General features: G+C 41.2%; 1 protein-coding gene across 3 annotated transcripts in view; it reads left to right on the forward strand.

The window, feature by feature from the left end:
- Window positions 1–21,935, forward strand: part of ADAMTS19 (ADAM metallopeptidase with thrombospondin type 1 motif 19) — a 352,203-nt gene that overhangs the window by 135,436 nt on the left and 194,832 nt on the right. For all 3 annotated transcript variants that reach the window (XM_050945615.1, XM_050945613.1, XM_050945614.1), the window contains exon 3: window positions 6,909–7,074. In XM_050945615.1, the coding sequence (XP_050801572.1) occupies window positions 6,909–7,074 (166 nt within the window). The remainder of the gene's footprint in view (window positions 1–6,908; window positions 7,075–21,935) is intronic.

The raw sequence follows: 21,935 nt of genomic DNA on the forward strand, positions 1-21,935 counted from the left end.
TGTTTATAAACCCTTTTGTTTTTAAAGGAACAAGTGTGTTATTTGTTTTGTTAATATTTTAATAATCTATGTGGTATTCATTTACTCTTTGTCTTAGTTTGGACAGTGAAAGAAAACTAGCTAGTTTCACTTTTATTTCTAGTCAGATTTACTGTATCAGATGCTTCACACAGTGTGGCTCGGACAGTGTCGGGGTACGGCTTCAAACTCTTGTAACGCTTTTTTAATTTGGAGTCTTGAAAATAAGAATACAGAAATTCTCTGTGTGCTTGTTCCAGCTCCACCTCAAGCCTCTGTCATGCATACAACAATGTTGCAAGCACTGAGCTGCTTTTCCCTCCCATATAGTTATCCCCTCCTGCCATCACGGCATGTTGTGGCACTGGCATGCCAGTTCCTCTTCTCAGCTACTTGCAGGGTCCGTGTACCCCACAAGTAACAGTGTGATTGTAGCATGGGTAGGCATACCTGTGCTAGCTTTAATCTAGTTAGCACAGGTAACAAGAGTAGTGAAGATATAATGGCATAGATCCTGTTGGAGACTAGTGGCCTGAGTCTGTCCATAGGGTCTCCAGTGGGTTTGTTCTGGGGAGGCTGGCCTGCACTGAAGCCTATGCCACCACAACTTCACTACTATTATCAGCCATGTTAAGTAATCAGCCATGTTAAGTAATGTGGGTAGGCATACTTTACACCTTAATTTGTGGTGTAGATGTACCCTCAGTGCTGTCCATGGTGGTGACCAGCCCATCTGGAGTCCTCAGGAGGAGAGAGCAAGGAGGAAGAAGAGGCAGTAGCCATACACCTCAGGGCCTTGCTGGCAGTCACACAACTGGGACAGAATGGGGGAATGGAGGTTCAAGGGAGACCAAGCCCGTATTCTCCATATGAGACCCCCTTGATGTCCTGTCCCTCATTCTCTTCCCCACCACCTTGTTGCCCCTTGGATCATGTCTTTTCCTGGAGGTGATTCACAGGTCATTTTTTGGTTTCAGTTTGGGTCATTTTTTCCACAACTGGCTACACCATGTAGAATCAGGGGCACTCACTGCTTACTGAAATGAGCCATGGTGATTGCATGCCTCTTAGTATTCTATATGCTTCTGTATTCCAGTGTTTCATTAATAGTTGATCTATATGAATATTGTCCCTTGAAAATGTGAATGTACGGCCTGAGTTCACTTGCTTTGATAAAAGTAGGTAATGAAAATAAAATTGAGAGCCACTGCTACTGCTGTAGCATGATGCTGTAAAGTGTGGGTTTGCTAAGATTACAGAGTAGTACAGACATTTTAAAAATCAGGAAAACATTCCAGTTCATCTTAGGTTTTGAAAACTTTGTTTTTAAGAGTCTAAATTTTTGGGAAGATTTTGGAAGTGTGCTTTTAACTCTACATAATGTTCAAAATATTGCTCATCTGTTAAGGCAGTATATGTTCGGAATTAATACACACGCACACACACACACTGCATGATGTGCTCTTGCCATTGAAGAAAAAAAAGATTGAGTTATGTGAAAAAGCACTTGTCACACTGGCAAATGGAAAGGGAGATGCAAACAGTATTTCTCTTTAATTCAGAACGCCAGAAAAAGCAATCAGCAGGTAGACAGAGAAAACTTTGAAGGAAAAAAACACATAAATAGTGAAGCATGTAAATCTGGAAACTCACTTAATCAGTGACAGATGTTACTGGCTATCCTTTGTGAATCATGTTTTCAACCTTCAAAAATAAAGATACCTGATGAGAGGAGGTTATAGTATATAACAAGAATAGAGAATTAGTCCTCATACATTATTAACACACTGTGATGTTTTTATGCTTGTCCTGTTAAAAGCTCTTATTAGAGTTTGATATTTATTTTTATGTCCAGTTAAAGTTTTATTTGTATTCAATATATTAATTTAATCTTGAATGTTTGAAACATAGATTAGTTTTTAATAATATTAGTTAACTTGCAGTACTCTTCTTTGGAGTTCTGTACTGAAATGTAAATGAATAATTTTGCTTTTGCAATCAGACACACAAAACAATAAATCATCTTAATATTCTGTAAAATTTTGTCAAGACCACAAAGTCTCAGATTATGACACTCTGTTTAAAGTTAATCGGTGCTGGAGAAGAATTGGCTTTTGGGCTATACATTTTAATAACCCTTTCATTTTTTAGATGTGTAGATGGTGATAATGTTTTGGGGTAATTGCTTAAAATAGACTTATTAACCCTTAAGGAAATGTTGGATTTACTGCTGATTGTATAAACTAGTGTAGGCCCAAATCACAGCCTGGGTTATGTGCTGGTGCAAGAGCATGAGGGGATGCAGTCCTGCACTGGCTTCCTGCATCACCGGTAGCATGGTGGGAAGGGACCTAGGTTGGATGTATTCAGTTTCACATGACATCACATGACATAATCTTTAATTAAAGATTAATTTTTAATTCCTGGAGACGCCAGGACAATACTGGAGAGTTGGCAACTTTAGGGGATCTGTAGAGCTGCTATGCATCCTCCTTCTGCAGATGGGCAGGATAGTGTGTGGTTAGAATCAGAAGATGGCCATGTTGTGTTAATTTTTTAATATAATCAGGAATGGAATGTCTATGGAATATACATAGCAATGGTTGAACAGCAGAGAGCAGCTATTAAATGAGTGAGAGAGAAGTCATGATTCTTATTTCATATAAGCACTGGTAAATTTTGGGATGTGAATTCTGCTTTTGACATTTGGGGAAGATAACATTATTTATGACAAAGGAACAGATGTATCCATGTGCTAGTATGCTGATGATGACATGAATTAACAGCTGGGGAACAAATGTTACTTAATTCCATACCACATATGTGCATAAATGCATCTTTTGCCCAAGCAGTGTAATTGGTATTATTTTAAAGCTTTTGAAATATAAATCACAAGAAAAGGAAATTTTGTATATTTATAGTTTTTTTTAAATAATGCAATATTTGGTGATTGAGGCAGCTAATTCTCAGATGCATTTTGTGGTGCTATTTCAATCCAACAGGTTACTACATAGCCATGATCCGCTAACACCGAAGTGTAGCTCACTGATACTCATCCTTGAACAATTGGAGAATTACTTCCTCATTAAATGGGGTCATAGAAAGCCATACAGTAGGCCAGGCACAATGTCCTGAAATTGCATTATGATGGCTATGTTGTAACATATCTGTATTTGTCACAATGCAGCATCACTATATGTCAGTGGATCTTTATGATGCAAACCTTATAACACAAAATCAGGACATCATGCCATAGTTAGTCTGTGGCACTTTGGGGCTCCTTTTTTGCAACTTTTGTCTCTGTACTCATTGCTACCCCTGGATGCTAGGATGGGACTATTTCTTCCTTCTTTCCTGCCTCTTTCTGGATGTAATGTGTGCCTGTGGGTGTTCTTTTGTCCCTACTCTCCACTTCCTTTCCTGATTATGGTAGAAAGTCTGCTGGTGTTTTCTCTCTTCCCCTTTTTGCCCTCCAAGAAGCTAAATCCGTGGGGATTGTATATGTATGTGATGGATTGTGGTCACTAAATGCTCCTCAGGCTTCCTCATTTGTGTCTGAGTGCTCCTTTGACAGAACTTGGCTTGCTATGACTTTGAAAATAAACAGGCAGAATCTGAGCAAAAACTTAGAGTTGCAAATAGAGTCTTAGCTCAAGAACCACACATATACCAGGTATAGCCGTTTTCTCTTGTAATGTGAACAGACACCTTCTCCTCTCTTTATCTTAGTGCACTGACTGCAATAGTTACTTCAAATATATACAAGTGTAAATAACAGGAGAAGCATGCCCCTCATCAAATAGAAAAATGGAATATGCCATTGTTTTTAGGGAAATGAACTCTGGATAGGGTTATTATAATGGACATTGCAACATAGGGATAGTCCTCTTTCAGGACTAGAGGTTTTACAAATTTTTATTTTATGACAGTTATAAGACTTTACAAATTGGAATATGAGCATTTGCAATAGAAAATTTCCATTTTTGTTAGGTGCCTGCACCATGGAACATGCTAGACATATATGTACCTCTTAGAATGTGCACGTTTTCCGCGCATTTATGTTGTGCATATCACCAAAGTATCTGTGAACATTCAGCAGATGCAACCAGGTTTGGATTAGATATTATCTCCATTGCATTTGCATCCTTACTGTGCTTGTGCAGGAGCAATTAAGAGGCAGGAGTAGGTGTTTGGCTAGTGTTTGTTCATCAGGTCTATCAGTGAGGTTGTCTTTGACATAGTCTTCAGTAAAAAGTTCTTTGCTGCATTTGAAAAATAAATGACAAGTCATTTGAAAATGGAGGCATGCACATGTACAGCAAACAGTTAGTTTAGAGTGTTACCTATGGATGGAAAGATAGGTGCACCTACCTAGTGGAATGTTCCACATTCATTAAAATCATTGGGAAGCTTTCCAGTGACTTCAGTCAAAGCTAAATCAGGTCCCAATCACTCAGTTAGAAAGGCTGGTTATGTTGCTTCTTTATCTTGCTCTGGCTGGTCCCCTAAAACTGTATTTTCATGACATAAATGTTTTACTGCTTGTATTGATTAAAGACCAGATACCATCTTGCAAGCAACATATATCAACACCCAATTGCTGGATCAAACTTGAGGACTGTACTGTGTTGATGCCTGGCTACCTGAGCCATTGTCACATCTAGCCCCATTCCTCTGGGCATTGTATCACTGGCTAATAATCTTTCTAGGGCAGAATGATGTGCGGGAGTGAACTCTGCTAAAAGAAATCCCTATTTTCTTGCAATGGGAGGTTGGTCTGGAACTGAGATGGAAGGCTATTTTTTAACTCTGCTCCAGCTCCATGAGGTTCAAGGCAGTGGTGGGAGATGTTCTTCTCTCCCCTCCCAATGAAACCAAAGAATGGGAATCTTGGTTACTGCGGGGGTGGGGAGGGAGGAGAGGATGTCTTCTTACCTCCTCCTCTGTGTAATCAGGAGATGGAGGAATAGTAGACTGCCAGTCAGGCAGAAAGAATTATGCTATTTTCAAGAGCAGCCAGAATGAACAGATTGAATATTTGGCTATTCAAATTCCACTGGGAATTATCCAGCTGAATATGTATGGCTGATATTAATGATCTTTGGTAGATTTTATATTCAATTTGCAATTCTCTATTTGAATGACTCAGGAGATTGGGAACAGTATTTATTCACCACTAGGTTAACATTCAGTCTAAGTAAGTAGTTGTCAAAGCTAATGTGAAATGAATTGATGGTCTCAGTCGGTCTCTTAGTACACAGGTCACCGCATAACAAACGCCACCATTAAGTAGACTTCTCAGCAAAGAGGCCACAGATTGAATGAGCATGGAAAATGAGCTATTCTTTCATTTTTAGGGACAGTTCCTCCAGGTCAGGGCTAAGGCACATGGGCTGAGTGATGTGGAGAAGTTTGCGCAGCTACTGTTTGTCCTTTACCTGTTCTGAGAAAAGAGATTCTATATACAAGCCTGCTCAGCACCTTTCACAGACACTGCATTAAAAAAAACTAAAGTTTAAAAATTCAATAGTTGAATCTACAAATATCAGGAGAAAATTAGTCTGCTCTGCATATACGCCACCAGTTATTTAAAAACATAATTCTCAATATAAATAGACCATTTCTGGTGACTAGAAGAACATACAGGATGTATAAATGCACCACTTGGCAGCTGCACTTTGCTTACCTCCTAAATACTTAATATTTAACAGACTCCCAATTAATATCAATCAACCTGAAAATAAACAAAACAAAACAAAACCCCAAAATGAACCAAATAAATCCAGCTATTTTAAAGATACTATAGGAAACTACTGTGTCTATTCAGCATTGGTCCTCAGAAAACTCTCAGTTTGAAGTACAGCTAATACACCTGATTGTGAAATTAAGTATCTCTGTTTTAATATGATTATGCGGTTAAGTTGCCTATAAGAGAGAGTCCTTCTCTTTTTTGTGTAAATGGAACTTATATGCATACGTGGAGAAGAACTTTCCTTATTTGAGCCAGATGTGCCATTTTGGTGGGGTTTTTAAGTACAGTAACAGTGTTTCATAGATTTTAAGATCTCTGGAATTAGAAGTTACCTGCCAGTTTTGTTGATGGTATTTTATAGAGGAAAAAAAACTTTTTTCTTCTACATGCTTTGTAATTCTGACATAAACTGTTTTGGTTGGTTTTTTTTTGGCAAATTGAACAGTTTTGAGTTGAACCATAGTAAGTACTAGTTAAAAGAATAACAGTTTTTACAGTATTTTGGTGACCTCAATTACGATCTCATGTCAGTGTGGGCACATTGGTTAAAAAAAGCTGCAACATAGAGTTTCTCTGTTTTTAACCACACATGCATTATTTTTGAAGAAAAGTTTGTTTTTAATTAAAAAGTTAAAAATCTATAAAAGGGGTCTTTAAGAATTTAATACCTGTTGCAGCTCTCTGCAATTTCTAAAATGCATCAGACTCCCTAAATTCACTTTTGCATATGAACTATTTTATTAAAAATTGGTTATCAGAAAGTATGACAACATGGCGTGTTATAAAACTAGGGTATAGATTGTGCGGTACATGCTGTACATATTTAAATAACCCCTGGGTCTCCCAAAGCAAGTCTTTAACAGTCCAGATCTTTCACCATGCATCTGCTACTGGCATGTAGCCACCAACCCACACAGATTTAGTTGAAGTAAATGAGGTTTATTGCACTGAGATGGAGGCTAATAAAATGGAAGGATAGTATTCTCACTACTAGGATTCTTTAAATGATTTTTTTAAAATAAAGGATTTTGCCGGGGGGGGGGAGGGACAGGGTGTGTGTGTGTGTGTGTGTGTGTGTGTGCATATGTGATTTCTTTAAATTACATACCTTATATGTCCCTCTTGTTTTCCTTTACAGATGGGGTTTATACAGATTAACGAGGACTTCATATTTATTGAGCCACTCAATCACACTTTGGCTGTGACAGGTCATGCACACAGGGTGTACAGACGAAAAAGGTCTATAGAGGAGAAAGTTACTGAAAAGCTAACTCCTCACAACCATTACTGTGGTGTTGTTACAGGTAATATAACAATCTCACTCAATAGATTTAATGCAGAGGACATATTTTTAAAGAGCACAGATAATAATTTTTTAAAACATCAGATCTGATCATTCTTCTAGCTATAACTTTTGGTGGGCTGAGCTGTCAGAAAGTGGAACTATACATTCACTTATGGACATTGCAGATTAAATAAACTGTCATATTTTAATAATAAAAATAAGTGGAAAACTTTAATCATCTCTTAATTTGTATCCTATTTCTTGTCTCCCTGTGTCATCTGGTTGGTCTCAGGTATTTACTTCATACAGTGGTTGGACTTCAAGAGGTTCTTCCATTTTGAAACCTCATGGTTTGAGATTTGGTTTACTTTGGGGAATACTGCTGGAACCACTTATCTTTCTTTAAATGCAAGCAGCATTTAAAGTGTCACAATTGTATCTATAACAATCTATAATTGTATCTTTTTTGTTTTTATGAATTGAGTTTACATGAATTCTATGAAATAGTCCAAACAGGTCCTCATTACTGGATTTTGTGATGGAAAAAAGTTGCATGATAATTTCGCACACAGTGGTATGCTGTTAATATTTATTAGCAAAAAAGTCTTGAGATGACATTCTATTGAACTTCTCTCCACCAACTCTACCTTCTACCAGTGGAAAAAAATTGTGGTAGGTCGAAGTTTGACAGTTCTGTACCCAGACCTGTTGTGCTTTTAGGGTTATGAGAAAGTTGAGTTTATTCAGGAAAGAAACAAAAACAGTGGGATTTTTTGCATTTATCATTCTCCCATCCTGCCCCCTGAACATCTGTGCTACTTTGAAGTATTAACATGAAGAGAACATATACTTGAAAGATTTTTCATCCTGGAAAGATTAGACTCTAATTTCACAAAAAGAACAGGAGTACTTGTGGCACCTTAAAGACTAACAAAAGGTGCCACAAGTACTCCTGTTCTTTTTGCGGATACAGACTAACACGGCTGCTACTCTGAAACTCTAATTTCAATATGTGAATGAAAACTTAATTATAAAAAGTTAAAAGGGAAATGATTAAGTAGCCCAAGGCTCTTATTATGCTTAGGAAAGAATAAGAAAACTGTATACTGCTTTCCCCTGCCATTACTCTCAGTGTTTGTTTATCTAAGGAGTGAAGATGTCTGTACCAGTAAGCAGTGTTCACTGAAAGTAGAAACATCTTCTTCGAGGAGTGTCCCTGTGAGTACTCCACCTTAGGTGTCTTGGCGCCCTGTGCTTGTAATCGGAGATTTGCAGCAGCAATGCCCCCGTTGGCCATGCATGCACAGCAGCCATCTTGCACTGCTCCAAGCAGCTACTTAGTGTGTGCAGCCAACTGCCCCTCAGTTCCTTCTTTACCACCTTTGGCTTGAGTGGGAGTGACAGCAGTGCCCCAGTCTATTTCATGTATCACTTATATTCCCATCTTTATTTATCCTTTTTGTTGGTTTTCTTCCATTTTCCTGTCCTTATTTACACACTTTAAAAAAAAGCAAAAGAACCAAAACAAAACTTCATTTTGTTTGTTTCTCCCCCTCCATCCTCTCCTCCCCATCACTACTGGGTTTCTGCTGATGGTAACTGAACTATGACCGTTTTCTATAGCCCTGAACCTCCTCAGGCATGCCTAATTCCCCGGCTTTAAACGTTGCCTGACTTGCAGGCTATCAATTCCTGTATCGGATGTCACGCTCAGTCCATCCACTGTTTCGGGGAAACCCATGTACCACAGAAGTGTTTCCACTGCAAGAAACTATCTGCCAAGACACTGAAAGACACGGACCTCCAACTAAAATTATTAATGATGGAGAAATCCCTCAGACCCAGAGTCCAGGACTCCTCCTGGCCAATAATCTCCAGCAGCAGCCTCAGACAAAGGACTCCACCCAAACCATCTCTGAGGACTCTGCACCTAAGAAAGTGACCAAATATTGGTCGCAGTCATCGCCTCCTAAAAAGAAGCGGTCTCCTGGCAAGAAATCTGCCCTGGTATCGACAGCACCGAGAACCTCGGACGAGAGGCTCTGGGAACATCCAGTACCGAGCTTCCTGAGGAGCCAAGGGACCGATGTGGCCAGGCTCTGACTCAAGTGCATGAGCTAAAGCTAAGCTCTCTAGCTCGGCACTGACAGTACCAAAGAACACCTTGGCACCAGCTAGTATAATGGCGTCACCTGCTGCATATTCACAGCCTAACACGAACTCAGTACCATTGGAGCTTACTACACTGCCATCCATGGCACTCGACTTCCTGGTACCGCAACTCTTTACCAGGCTGGCAGATCTGGCTATCTCCTCCACCCCTCCATTCAGCATCGATGGCACCCCAGTCAGGCCAGGACCGAGCCGAATAGGCACTCCTATTAGATCTGCACCTCCACTATCCAGTGATGAGGACAAAGTGGATGATTCAAGCCTTTACACCTCTCATCATTCCTCCCCAAAACTGAGACCCTCTCACCAACAACCACCTATGGAAGGGCACAGCTGGCAGACACTACCATGGATGTCTCTGCCCATCTTTATGCCATCCAAATGACCATACTGGAACCCATGTGCAATCTACAGGACTCAGACATTTAAACCTTCCAACCCACCAGCACCAAGGACCCCCCAGATCCCTTCACCCACAGGTCCACCACCATCACAAGCCCAGGAGGGAGAGGAGCTCGAAGAGGTCCGTGAAGGTGATATACTGTCACCCACCCATATTTTGTCCTTATCCCTGGACAAAACAATTATGCCACTGCTGCCCACTACAGGCAACGGCTTTAAATCCTTTCAGGACTTATTCAAAAGAGCAGCAGAATCCCTGGACATCTCTCTAGCAGAGCTGCCAGAGACCCAGCACAAACTCACTGACATCTTGCAGGCATACCAATCAGCAAAGATAGCTCTGCCCATTAACTCAGCCACAATGGAACCCACAAAGACAATATGGCAGACATCTGCCACTGTCTCACATTCCTGTAAATGCTTGGACAGAAATACTATGTACCAGTGAAAGAAGCTGAGTTCTTGTTCACTCATCTGGTCCTAATTCACTGGTTGTAGAAGTGGTGCACCAAAGGGGAAAACAAGGACTTATGACAAGGACTGGAAAAGGCTTGATCTCTTTGGATGCAAATCTTACTCATTGGCCTTGTTACAATTTCAAATAGCAAATTACTCAGCTCTTTTAGCAAAATATATCTACAACTTGTTCAACAAAATGAAATCCTTTATTGATCAACTGCCAGAGGAAGCGAAGGAATAATACAAAGCCAACATTACAGAGGGCTCCTTAATCACCAGAATGGCCCTGCAGGCCTCTCTTGACTCTGCCAACATGGCAGTCCAAACACTATAGCCACATCTGTTGTTTAGCATCATGGTTCCACCTCTCTGGATTCCTTAGGGAAGTACAAGCCACAGTTGTGGACCTGCCCTTTGAGGGCCAAAAATTATTTGCTGAGAGCACAGATGCATCTCTTCATACCTTAAAGGACTTGTGAACAACTTTGAAGACCTTGGGTATATTTGGTCTCCCGAACAAGAAAAAGCAGGGCAGATTTTATATGCAAAGATTCTGTCCCGCCCTGTACTCCCAGCCCCAGAGACAATATGATCAATAACACAAGCAAAAACAAGTGAGGCACAGGCAGAACCAGACTCAATCTGCTACATCTCAATCTTCAAAATCCTGTCAATCATTTTGAAGTACTGGTCATGGGCTTGAAACCTCTGTCTTCTCCCATGCTGGATTATCAGATGACCTCCAGTCTCTTTGGAGACCGCCTGCTACCACACTACCCAGTCTGGAACGGAACAACATCACTACAGACAAATGGGTACTGGAATTGTCCAGAAGGGTTACTCTCTCCCATTTATTTCTATTCCCCCTACCCACCCACCTTCCCCATCCCTCTTCAGGGACCCCTCTCACGAGACCCTGTTGCAACTAGGAGCCATGGAAATATTACCACTCCAACACAGGGGAAGAGGGTTCTATTCCCATTATTTTCTCACACAGAAAAAGAATGGTAGACAGAGACCCATGCAAGCTTACGCAAACTCAACAAGATTCTAAGGACAAAGTGCTTCAAAATGGTAACCCTGGCAACCATAATTCTGGCATTAGAGAAAGGAGACTGGCTCTCATGAGCTTCATGCTGACTCTCGGGGGTACAGAAGAAACCAAGAAATGGTTGGCTGCGCATGGTAAGTAGCCACTCAGAGTGACACAAGATGGCTGCCACACATATGTGACCAACTGCAGCACTGCTATTACAAATCTCCGATTACAAGCACAGGGCGCCAAGACACTTAAAGTGGAGCACCCACAGGAACAACCATCTTTAAGGACCTGAGTTACTGAACAAGGTAAGTAATCCTTCCATTATCTCTGTCCCTGGACAAGATACCCTAGGATGGAAAAATCAAGTTTAGTTTATTCTAACCATCTTAAGCCTTAGGTTCTATGCTAGACCAAATGTCCAGCCATGTGGCTCAAATTGAACAATCAGGCAGTTATGATGTATCAGTTTCAGTAATGATCTGCACCACCAGACTGGAAAACTCAGTCACTTAGTTTCAGCTGTCTTTATAATTCATGTGTGTTGAAGCCATAGAAAAGCTTTTCAGAAGCAATTATGTGCAATATGTTAGAAAACTCCTAAATTGAAAAGGTTAACAAAACATAAATTATGGATTTTATAGGTATTGCCAGAGGCTTCTGTAATATTCCCTTGTTTGTGCATTGCTGCTTTGATCAATCTTTATCTGTTCATCACGCTGAATAATTATTTTTTTCAGTACACTGCAGCAATCTAGACCCTACTTTTATAGCAGAGTGCCTGTCTTCTGCAGCACGCTGGTATGGCAGTCTGGAGATTTAGTGGTCAATATTTTTATTAGTGGCTTGGGGCCAAATTGATCACAATGGTTGGCTGGCTATAATAGAATCATAGACATGTAGGGCTGGAGGGGACCATAAGAGGTCACCTAGTTCATCCCCCCTTGTGCTGAGGCAGGACCAAGTATACCTACACTAGACACCATGAGAGGTATTTGAGCAATCTGTTCTTAAAAACCTCCAACAATGGGGATTCAAAAATTTCCCTTGTTAACTATTTCAGTGCTTTACTGTTCTTTATAGTTAGAAAGTTTTCCCTAATATCGAACGTAAATCTCCCTCAGTACAGATTAAGTTGGTTACTTCTAGTCTTACCTTCAGGGGACATAAAGAATAGTTGATCACAGTCCTCTTCAAACAGTCCTTAACATATTTGAATACTGTTATGTACCCACTTGATTTTCTTCTCTCAAGACTAAACATGCCCAGTGTTCTAAACCTTTTATCATTTTTGTTGCTTTCCTCTGGACTCTCTCCAGTTTGTCCACATCTTTCTTAAAGTGTGGTGCCCCAAACTGGAAACAATACTTCGGCTGAGGCCTCACCAGTGCCGAGTAGACAGTTATCTCTTGTGTCTTGCATATGTTAGTACACTCCAAAATGATATTAGCCTTTTTTGCAACAGGGTTTCTGCCAATCTGACCCGGGGGAAATTCCTTCCCTACCCCAAATATGGTGATCAGTTAGACTCTGAGCGTGTGGGCAAGACCCACCAGCCAGATACCTGGAAAGAATTCTCTGCAGTAACTCAGAGCCCTCCCCTTCTAGTGTCCCATCACTGGCTGTTGGAGATGTTTGCTGCTAGCAGTTGCAGATTGGCTACATGCCATTGTAGGCAGTCTCATCATGATACCCCTCCTTAAAATTATCAAGATGAGTCTTAAAACCAGTTAGTGTTTTTGCCCCCACTGCTCCCCTTTGGAGGCTGTTCCTGAACTTCAGCCTCTGATGGTTAGAAACCTTTGTCTAATTTCAAGCCTAAACTTGTTGATGGCCAGTTTATATCCATTTGTTCTTGTGTCCACATTGGCACTTAACTTAAATAACTCCTCTCCCTCTCTGGTATTTATTCTTCTGATGTATTTATAGAGAGCAATCACATCTCCCCTCAGCCTTCTTGTGATCAGGCTAAACAAGCCAAGCTCTTTGAGTCTCCTCTAAAAAGGTAGGTTTTCCATTCCTCAGAGCATCCAAGTAGCCCTTCTCTGCGCCTGTTCTGGTTTAAATTCACCTTTCTTTAACAAGGGAGACCAGAATTGCACAAAGTATTCCAGATGAAGTCTCACTAGTGCCTCATATAATGGCATAAAAACTTCCACTGTTTCTACTGGAAATACGTCACCTAATACATGCTAGAACTTCATTACCTTTTTTTCACAGCTGCATTACTTTGTCAGCTCTTAGTCATCCTGGGATCAACCAATTCACCCATTTTTGGTTCATGTTCAAGTTGTGATCCACTATAACGTCCAGATCCTTTTCTTCAGAACTACCAGCTAGCCAGTTTTCCCCATTTTATAGTTGTGCATTTGATTTTTGTTTCCTAAATGTAATTCTTTGCACTTGTCTTTATTGCATTTTATCTTGTTGATTTCAGACCAATTCTCTAATTTGTTAAGGTCATTTTGAATTCTAATCATGTCCTCCAAAGTGCCTGAAGTCTCTCCCAGCTTTGTGTCATTTGCAAAGCATACTCTCTACTTCATCATCCAAGGCATTAATGAAAATATTGTGTAGTACTGGGCCCTGTAGGACCCCATTAGATAGGTCCTCCCAATTGACAGAGAGCCACTGATAACCAGTTGTATACCCATCTTATTGTACTTTCATCTAGACCACATTTTCCTAGTTTGTTTATGAGACTGTCATGTTGGACTGTGTCAGAAGTATTACTAAAATAAAGATATAACATATTGACTGCTTCCTTCCATCCACTAGGCTAGTATCCCAGTCAAAGAAGGAAATAAGAATGATTTGCAACGATTTGTTCTTGACAAATCCATGTTGTCTATTATATATAGGGTGCTATTATCCTTTAGATGCTTACAAATTGATTGTAATTTTCCCAGTATCTTTCTGGGTATCAAAATTAGACTGACTGGTCTATAACTCCTTGGGTTCTCCTTTTTCCCCTTTTTAAAGATCATGCCTCAATGATCTCACCAGTGGTGTACTAAAAGTCATTAAAGGGAACACACATCTGTGCTGAATGTGTTGGAGGATCATTAAGACTAAAAGCTGTGCATACAGAACTGGAAGAAGACAATCAAATAAGGTATTATTTGTTATCTATTCCTGTGGGAATGGGTTGAAAGATAACACACAGTGAAACAGTTTTTTGGGGGGAAAACTAAGAACCTGTTTTTACTTAAGCAAAAAGTCACACCGTGGTGCGCACAGACTTCCTGTGTGTGTGTAGTTCAGCCTGCCTTTTTTACTGGAAATGTGTTTGTGTGTGGGGAGTTGTCTAGATGATGCATTGTTGCATGCCAGCTGGAGTCTAAACTCCAGTTCACATCAGCATTTTGCATACTAACTGTCCTTGTGGACCCTACTGGGATGCACTAAAAAGTCCCAAATGTGTGTTGATGTGGTACTATTTCTGACTTTATCAATGTGCACTAGGAACTTTTACATCCCAGCTGGTGAGCACTATTGCAATGTGTAGACAAGCCTTTTGCATTTTATTTGTGTGTGTGTGTGTGTGTCAGACACAAATACCTAGACATAGACACAGACCTCACATTCCACTCCTTTCTCAGTAAATGGACCACAAGAAGGACCAGAGATTGGCTGAGAGTCCATTAGGCTGAGAAGGAGAGTGAGACACTTGGTAATAAGCAAAGTCCTAGGGTAATTTGACTGATATTCTATATAACTAATTCTTCAGCCTTCCTAGTTTTTGTGGTTTTTAACATTTCTGGTTAATGTTTTTATTTTCTCTTTTTTTTTTCCTAGACTATGTCAAATGCACTTTTCTTGTAGGGAATTTGATATGTTGACTGCTTATGTGGGGAAAGTAGTATTGGGCACCATGGAGAGAGGAAAGATGCTTCTGTCCTTAAGGAAGAAGTAGCAGTATGTAGTAACAGCTTGGGAACTCAATCAAGGCTGAAAGGAATTGCAATCCGTCCTTAAATGGTACTCCGGAGAGGCTGGGTCGGGGCGTGAGGATTGCTGAATGGTTGAGATTTCCTAGGCTTGGTTGCAGTAACCAACAGGGAGTGATTCTGAGCAATTTATTCATCTTTCCTGTTTTCTGTAGCTATAGAAAATAATTCAAAGCTGATGTTGTAGAGTGTCATCTTTGTAACTTTCACTTTGTGTTATTTATTATACTGCCAACTAAATGAATGTGGTTTCATTGAAAATATATTGCTATACAATGTAAATCCTATTTGGAGTTTTTTTACTCTAATTTCAGTTCCTTCAGCTCATGCACAATAAAAGAATTTTTTTGCACTGAAACTATTTGAGCCTATACCCTGTAGTTCAAGTAATTTAGTAATTAGTACTGCTTTACAATTTTACCTATTTATAAATATGCAAAGAACCAGGTACATGGTTTTCTATAACGTTCCTGGTTATCTGGCAATGATAATGACAACCAGTTGAATACAAATTATGCCAATATGGTGTAACACCATTTATCTGAAGGATTTAGGGGACAGCTGAAATCTTCTGATAAATGAAATTTCAGATGACAGGGAAGCCTGCTAGCAAAGTAAGAAAAGGCTGGCTGGCTTAGTATAGGCTCTTCCTTGGCTTGACAACCCCAGAGAGCTCTGAAGGAAATGGGCATGGCTGGGTGGAATTCTCATGCTGTACAATCCTGAGAGACATAATCAAGTTCCATTAATTTGGATTGTACTGTAATATACAAGTATCTTTCTCTATGACTACAGTATTGACAAATAAATACTTTATGGGTTATTATCTTCTGCTGGGTATTGTTTATTATCCATTCTACCAGAATAAATGTTCAGCTGATTAAAACTTTTATATCAACTCATTTTTCTAAAGAGCAGTAACAATGTCGTATTAAAGTTTCTAGTTGATAGCTGCCATTTGTAACTGAGAATCAAAAATGGATAAACTGTGTTGCTGGAAACTTTACTGGAGTCAATCAGTCCTTCTAGGATATAGGTGGATGGACAAGATGACTCACTAGAGTTCTCTTCTAACTGAAATGAGTCTGTTATTTTGATTTAGGGCTATAACCTTGAATTTCAGCATTAAATACTTGCATTGTAAATCATAGTTATATGGCTTATAGGATGTGTTTCTTGGTCAGCATCCTGACACTGAAGCTTTTAAAGAAACCGATTTCCCAAAAAATGTCAAAAATACATCTAGTTAATAAAATACACTGTGATTCTATAATTGTCATCTATGTAAAGTTAAGGACTAGTCATATACACTAAGTTTAGGTCATGCAAAAAGGCCAGAGATTTAGACTTAAGATATCTATCAGAATTGTTATTTTATATTTTTTAAATTATTTTAGCTTTGAAGAAAGTATGTTTAAATTTGTATAGTGTTATATTGGACCCTTTAAGAGGGAGCAGAGTCAGTGCACCTGCGCTACAGTAGCTTATCCAGATTTGGCTTTAGAAGAGGGCTTCTGGGTCAGGGGAAGGAGGAGGACTCTCAATGAGGGTACGTCTACACTATGGGATAATTCCGATTTTACATAAACCGGTTTTATAAAACAGATTGTATAAAGTTGAGTGCACGCGGCCACACTAAGCACATTAATTTGGCAGTGTGCATCCATGGTCTGAGGCTAGCGTCGATTTCCGGAGCGTTGCACTGTGGGTAGCTATTCCGTAGCTATCCCATAGTCCCCGTAGTCTCCCCTGCCCCTTAGAATTCTGGGTTGAGAGCCCAGTGGCTGATGGGGCAAAAATCATTGTTGCGGGTGGTTCTGGGTAAATGTCGTCACTCATTCCTTCCTCTGGGAAAGCAGCGGCAGACAATCATTTCACGCCCTTTTTTCCTGGATTGCCCTGGCAGATGCCATAGCACGGCAACCATGGAGCCCGTTCAGCTTTTCTTTTTTTTTTACAGTCACCGTATGTGTACTGGATGCCGTGGACAGAGGCGATACTCCAGCGCTACACAGCAGCATTCATTTGCTTTTGCATGATAGCAGAGATGGTTACCAGTCATTCTGTACCATCTGCTGCCAGTGTAATTTGGCAATGAGATGACGATTATCTGTCCTTCTGTGCTGTCTGCTGCTATCATGGGTGCCCTGGCTGAGATCGGCCGGGGCGCAAAAGCAAAACTGGGAATGACTCCCCGAGTCAATCCCTCCTTTATGGTTTCTAAAAATAGTCAGTCCTGCCTAGAATATGGGGCAAGTGTACTAGAGAACCAGTGTATCAGGAGAGCACAGCTGCTCCATGTCAGATCCTGCAGAAATGATGAGCTACATGCCATCATTCTTTGTTTCGGTCTTCACTGAGAAGTCTGAAGGAATGTCTAATATAGTGAATGCTTACGGGAAGAGGGTAGGTTTAGAAGATAAAATAAAAAAAGAGCAAGTAAAAAATCACTTAGAAAAGTTAGATGCCTGCAAGTCACCAGGGCCTGATGAAATGCATCCTAGAATACTCAAGGAGTTAATAGAGGAGGTATCTGAGCCTCTAGCTATTATCTTTGGGAAATCATGGGAGACGGGGGATATTCCAGAAGACTGGAAGGGGGCAAATATAGTGCCCATCTATAAAAAGGGAAATAAAAACAACCCAGGAAACTACAGACCAGTTAGTTTAACTTCTGTGCCAGGGAAGATAATGGAGCAGGTAATTAAAGAAATCATCTGCAAACACTTGGAAGGTGGTAAGGTGATAGGGAATAGCCAGCATGGATTTGTAAAGAACAAATCGTGTCAAAGTAATCTGATAGCGTTATTTGATAGGATAACGAGCCTTGTGGATAAGGGAGAAGCAGTGGATGTGATATACCTAGACTTTAGTAAGGCATTTGATACGGTCTCGCATGATATTGTTATAAATAAACTAGGAAAGTACAATTTAGATGGAGCTACTATAAGGTGGGTGCATAACTGGCTGGATAACCGTACTCAGAGAGTAGTTGTTAATGGCTCCCAATCCTGCTGGAAAGGTATAACAAGTGGGGTTCCGCAGGGGTCTGTTTTGGGACCGGTTCTGTTCAATATCTTCATCAACGATTTAGATGTTGGCATAGAAAGTACGCTTATTAAGTTTGCGGACGATACCAAACTGGGAGGGATTGCAATGGTGAGACCCCATCTGGAATACTGTGTGCAGTTCTGGTGTCCCATGTTCAAGAAGGATGAATTCAAACTGGAACAGGTTCAGAGACGGGCTACGAGGATGATCCGAGGAATGGAAAAACTGCCTTATGAAAGGAGACTCAAAGAGCTTGGCTTGTTTAGCCTGGCCAAAAGAAGGCTGAGGGGGGATATGCTCGCCCTATATAAATATATCAAGGGGGTTAACGTTAGGGAGGGAGAGGAATTATTTAAGTTTAGTACTAATGTAGCCACGAGGACAAATGGGTATAAACTGGATATTAGGAAGTTTAGACTTGAAATTAGACGAAGGTTTCTAGTTGCTGCGGAGAATTCCTTCTTGGGTACTAGCCGGTGACTCTTGCCCACATGCTCAGGGTTTAGCTGATCGCCATATTTGGGGTCGGGAAGGAATTTTCCTCCAGGGCGGATTGGCAGGTGCCCTGGAGGTTTTTCGCCTTCCCCTGCAGCGTGGGGCACGGGTCGCTTGCTGGTGGTGTCTCTGCAACTTGAGGTCTTCAAACCATTTTTGAGGATTTCAATAACTCGGTCCTGGGATAGGGGTTGTTATAAAATTGGATGGGTGGGGTTCTGTGGCCTGCCTTGTGCAGGAGGTCAGACTAGATGATCAGATTGGTCCCTTCTGACCTATGAGTCTATGCTTTGGAGGACAGGGTCAAAATTCAAAATGATCTGGACAAATTGGAGAAATGGTCTGAGGTAAACAGGATGAAGTTCAATAAAGATAAATGCAAAGTGCTCCACTTAGGAAGGAACAATCAGTTTCACACATACAGAACGGGAAGAGACTGTCTAGGAAGGAGTATGGCAGAAAGAGATCTAGGGGTCATAGTAGACCACAAGCTTAATATGAGTCAACAGTGTGATACTGTTGCAAAAAAAGCAAACGTGATTCTGGGATGCATTAACAGGTGTGTTGTAAACAAGACACAAGAAGTCATTCTTCCGCTTTACTCTGCGCTGGTCAGGCCTCAGCTGGAGTATTGTGTCCAGTTCTGGGCACCGCATTTCAAGAAAGATGTGGAGAAATTGGAGAGGGTCCAGAGAAGAGCAACAAGAATGATTAAAGGTCTTGAGAACATGACCTATGAAGGAAGGCTGAAGGAATTGGGTTTGTTTAGTTTGGAAAAGAGAAGACTGAGAGGGGACATGATAGCAGTTTTCAGGTATCTAAAAGGGTGTCATCAGGAGGAGGGAGAAAACTTGTTCACCTTAGCCTCCAATGATAGAACAAGAAGCAATGGGCTTAAACTGCAGCAAGGAAGATTTAGGTTGGACATTAGGAAAAGGTTTCTAACTGTCAGGGTAGTTAAACACTGGAATAGATTGCCTAGGGAAGTTGTGGAATCTCCATCTCTGGAGATATTTAAGAGTAGGTTAGATAAATGTCTATTAGGGATGGTCTAGACAATATTTGGTCCTGCCATGAGGGCAGGGGACTGGACTCGATGACCTCTCAAGGTCCCTTCCAGTCCTAGAGTCTATGAATCTATGAATCTATTCACGAGGGGTGCCCCTGCAACAACCCCACCCGTTGCTTCCCTTCTCCCCCAAACTTCCTGGGCTACTGTGGCAGTGCCCCCCCCATTTGTGTCATGAAGTTATAAAGAATGCAGGAATAACAAACAGTGACTTGTTAGTGAGATAAAATGAGGGGGAGGCAGCCTCCCGCTGCTATGACAGTCCAGGCAGGACATTAAGCAGTGCGGAGGAGAGGAGCCCAGCGTGCCGCTGCTATGCTAGTCCAGGCAGTACAGAATCTTTTCTTTACACAGGAAAGGGAGGGGGCTGATGGAACTCAGCCCCCAGTTGCTATGATGAGGACGATTACCAGCCGTTCTGTCCCATCTACTGGGAATGACCAGGAATCATTCCTGTTTTTACCCAGGCGCCCCTGAGGCCAGCCAGGGGTATTCAGCAGTTATCAAGCACTTGCTGATGGTGACAACGGATAGCAGTCATATTGTACCGTCTGCCATTGGGGAGGGGAGAAGAGCGGATACTGCTCTTCACTGCTGCAGCATCTCGTCTACCACCAGCATTCAGTAGACATATGGTGACATTGAAAAGAGTCAGGAAACGATTTCTTTCCCTTTTCTTTCACTTGATGGGGGGAGGGAGTAAATTGACGAGCTATACCCTGAACCACGCTGGACAATGTGTTTGAACCTACAGGCATTGGGAGCTCAGCCAAGAATGCAAATACTTTTCGGAGACTGCTGAGGACTGTGGGATAGCTGGAGTCCTCAGTACCCCCTCCCTCCGTGAGCGTCCATTTGAGTCTCTGGCTTCCCGTTACGCTTCTCACGCAGCACTGTGTAGCCTGTAGATTTTTTTTTCTAATGCTTTGGCATTTCGTATTCTGTAACGGAGCTCTGATAGAACAGATTTGTTTCCCCATACAGTGATCAGATCCAGTATCTCCCATACGGTCCATGCTGGAGCTTTTTTTAGATTTGGGACTGCATTGCCACCCGTGCTGATCAGAGCTCCACGCTGGGCAAACAGGAAATGAAAATCAAAATTTCACGGGGCTTTTCCTGTTTACCTGGCCACTGCATCTGAGTTGAGATTGCTGTCCAGAGCGGTCACAGTGGTGCACTATGGGATACCGCCTGGAGGCCAATACCATCGATTTACGGCCACACTAACCCTAATCCGATATGGTAATACCGATTTTAGCGCTACTCCTCTCGTCGGGGAGGAGTACAGAAACTGATTTAAAGAGCCCTTTATATCGATATAAAGGGCCTCGTAGTGTGGATGGGTACAGCGTTAAATCGGTTTAACGCTGCTAAAATCGGTTTAAACGCGTAGTGTAGACCAGGCCTGAGGGAGACCTTGTGGGTCAGAGCTAGGAAGCAGGACTGCCAGGGGCCTCCAGAGAGAAAAGGTCTCGGGGACTGGTACTCTGAGAACAGGGAAGAGAATCAGGAGTAGCAGGACTGCCAGTCTCTCCTGGAAGGAGAGGCAGTTAGAATATGAAAAATAAAGGGGAAAAATCCCCTGGGAGTTATAGCCTAGGGTGAGCTGAAGAATTGTTTCAAGTTTGGACAATAAAGCTGCCTATAGGAGACTGTTGGTGTGGCAGTAATCTAAACCTTCCCATGATTCCTCCTGTTCTGCACTCCAATACCATTCATTTTTATTCTCTAGAAGTTTTCTCAAAGCCACTGCTTTGGTAGCTAAATTAGATTAAAATATGAATTTTCCAAGATAATTAACCATTCCCAGGAACCGTTGGACATCTTTCTTTGACAGTTCAATGGCTGAAATTTTCCTCTTATCAGGTTTTACACCTTCATTGAAAATAACGTCCCCAACAGAAGTCAGTTTCTCCCTATTTAGTTTGAGGTTTGCAGCTCTAGTTGCATCCAGGACTTCCTCAAGTCTACGATCATGCTCCTTTCATTGATCCCCAGATGATGATGTCATCCACTGAGGTGTCAACACCGTTAATATGTTCATAAATCATATGTATGGTTTTGTGGTACACTTCTGATGTTGAAGCTATGCCGAAGGAGAAGAGTAAAAATGTGTATCTTCCAAATAAGGTATTAAATTTGCATAGCTTTGAGCTTTTTTCATTAATTTTAGCTGCCAAAACCCTGAGGATGCATCCAATTTACTGAAATATTGATCATTTACAAATTGAACCATAATC

The sequence above is a fragment of the Gopherus flavomarginatus genome, chromosome 3, assembly GCF_025201925.1.
Source record: "Gopherus flavomarginatus isolate rGopFla2 chromosome 3, rGopFla2.mat.asm, whole genome shotgun sequence".
Lineage (NCBI taxonomy): Eukaryota > Metazoa > Chordata > Testudines > Testudinidae > Gopherus > Gopherus flavomarginatus.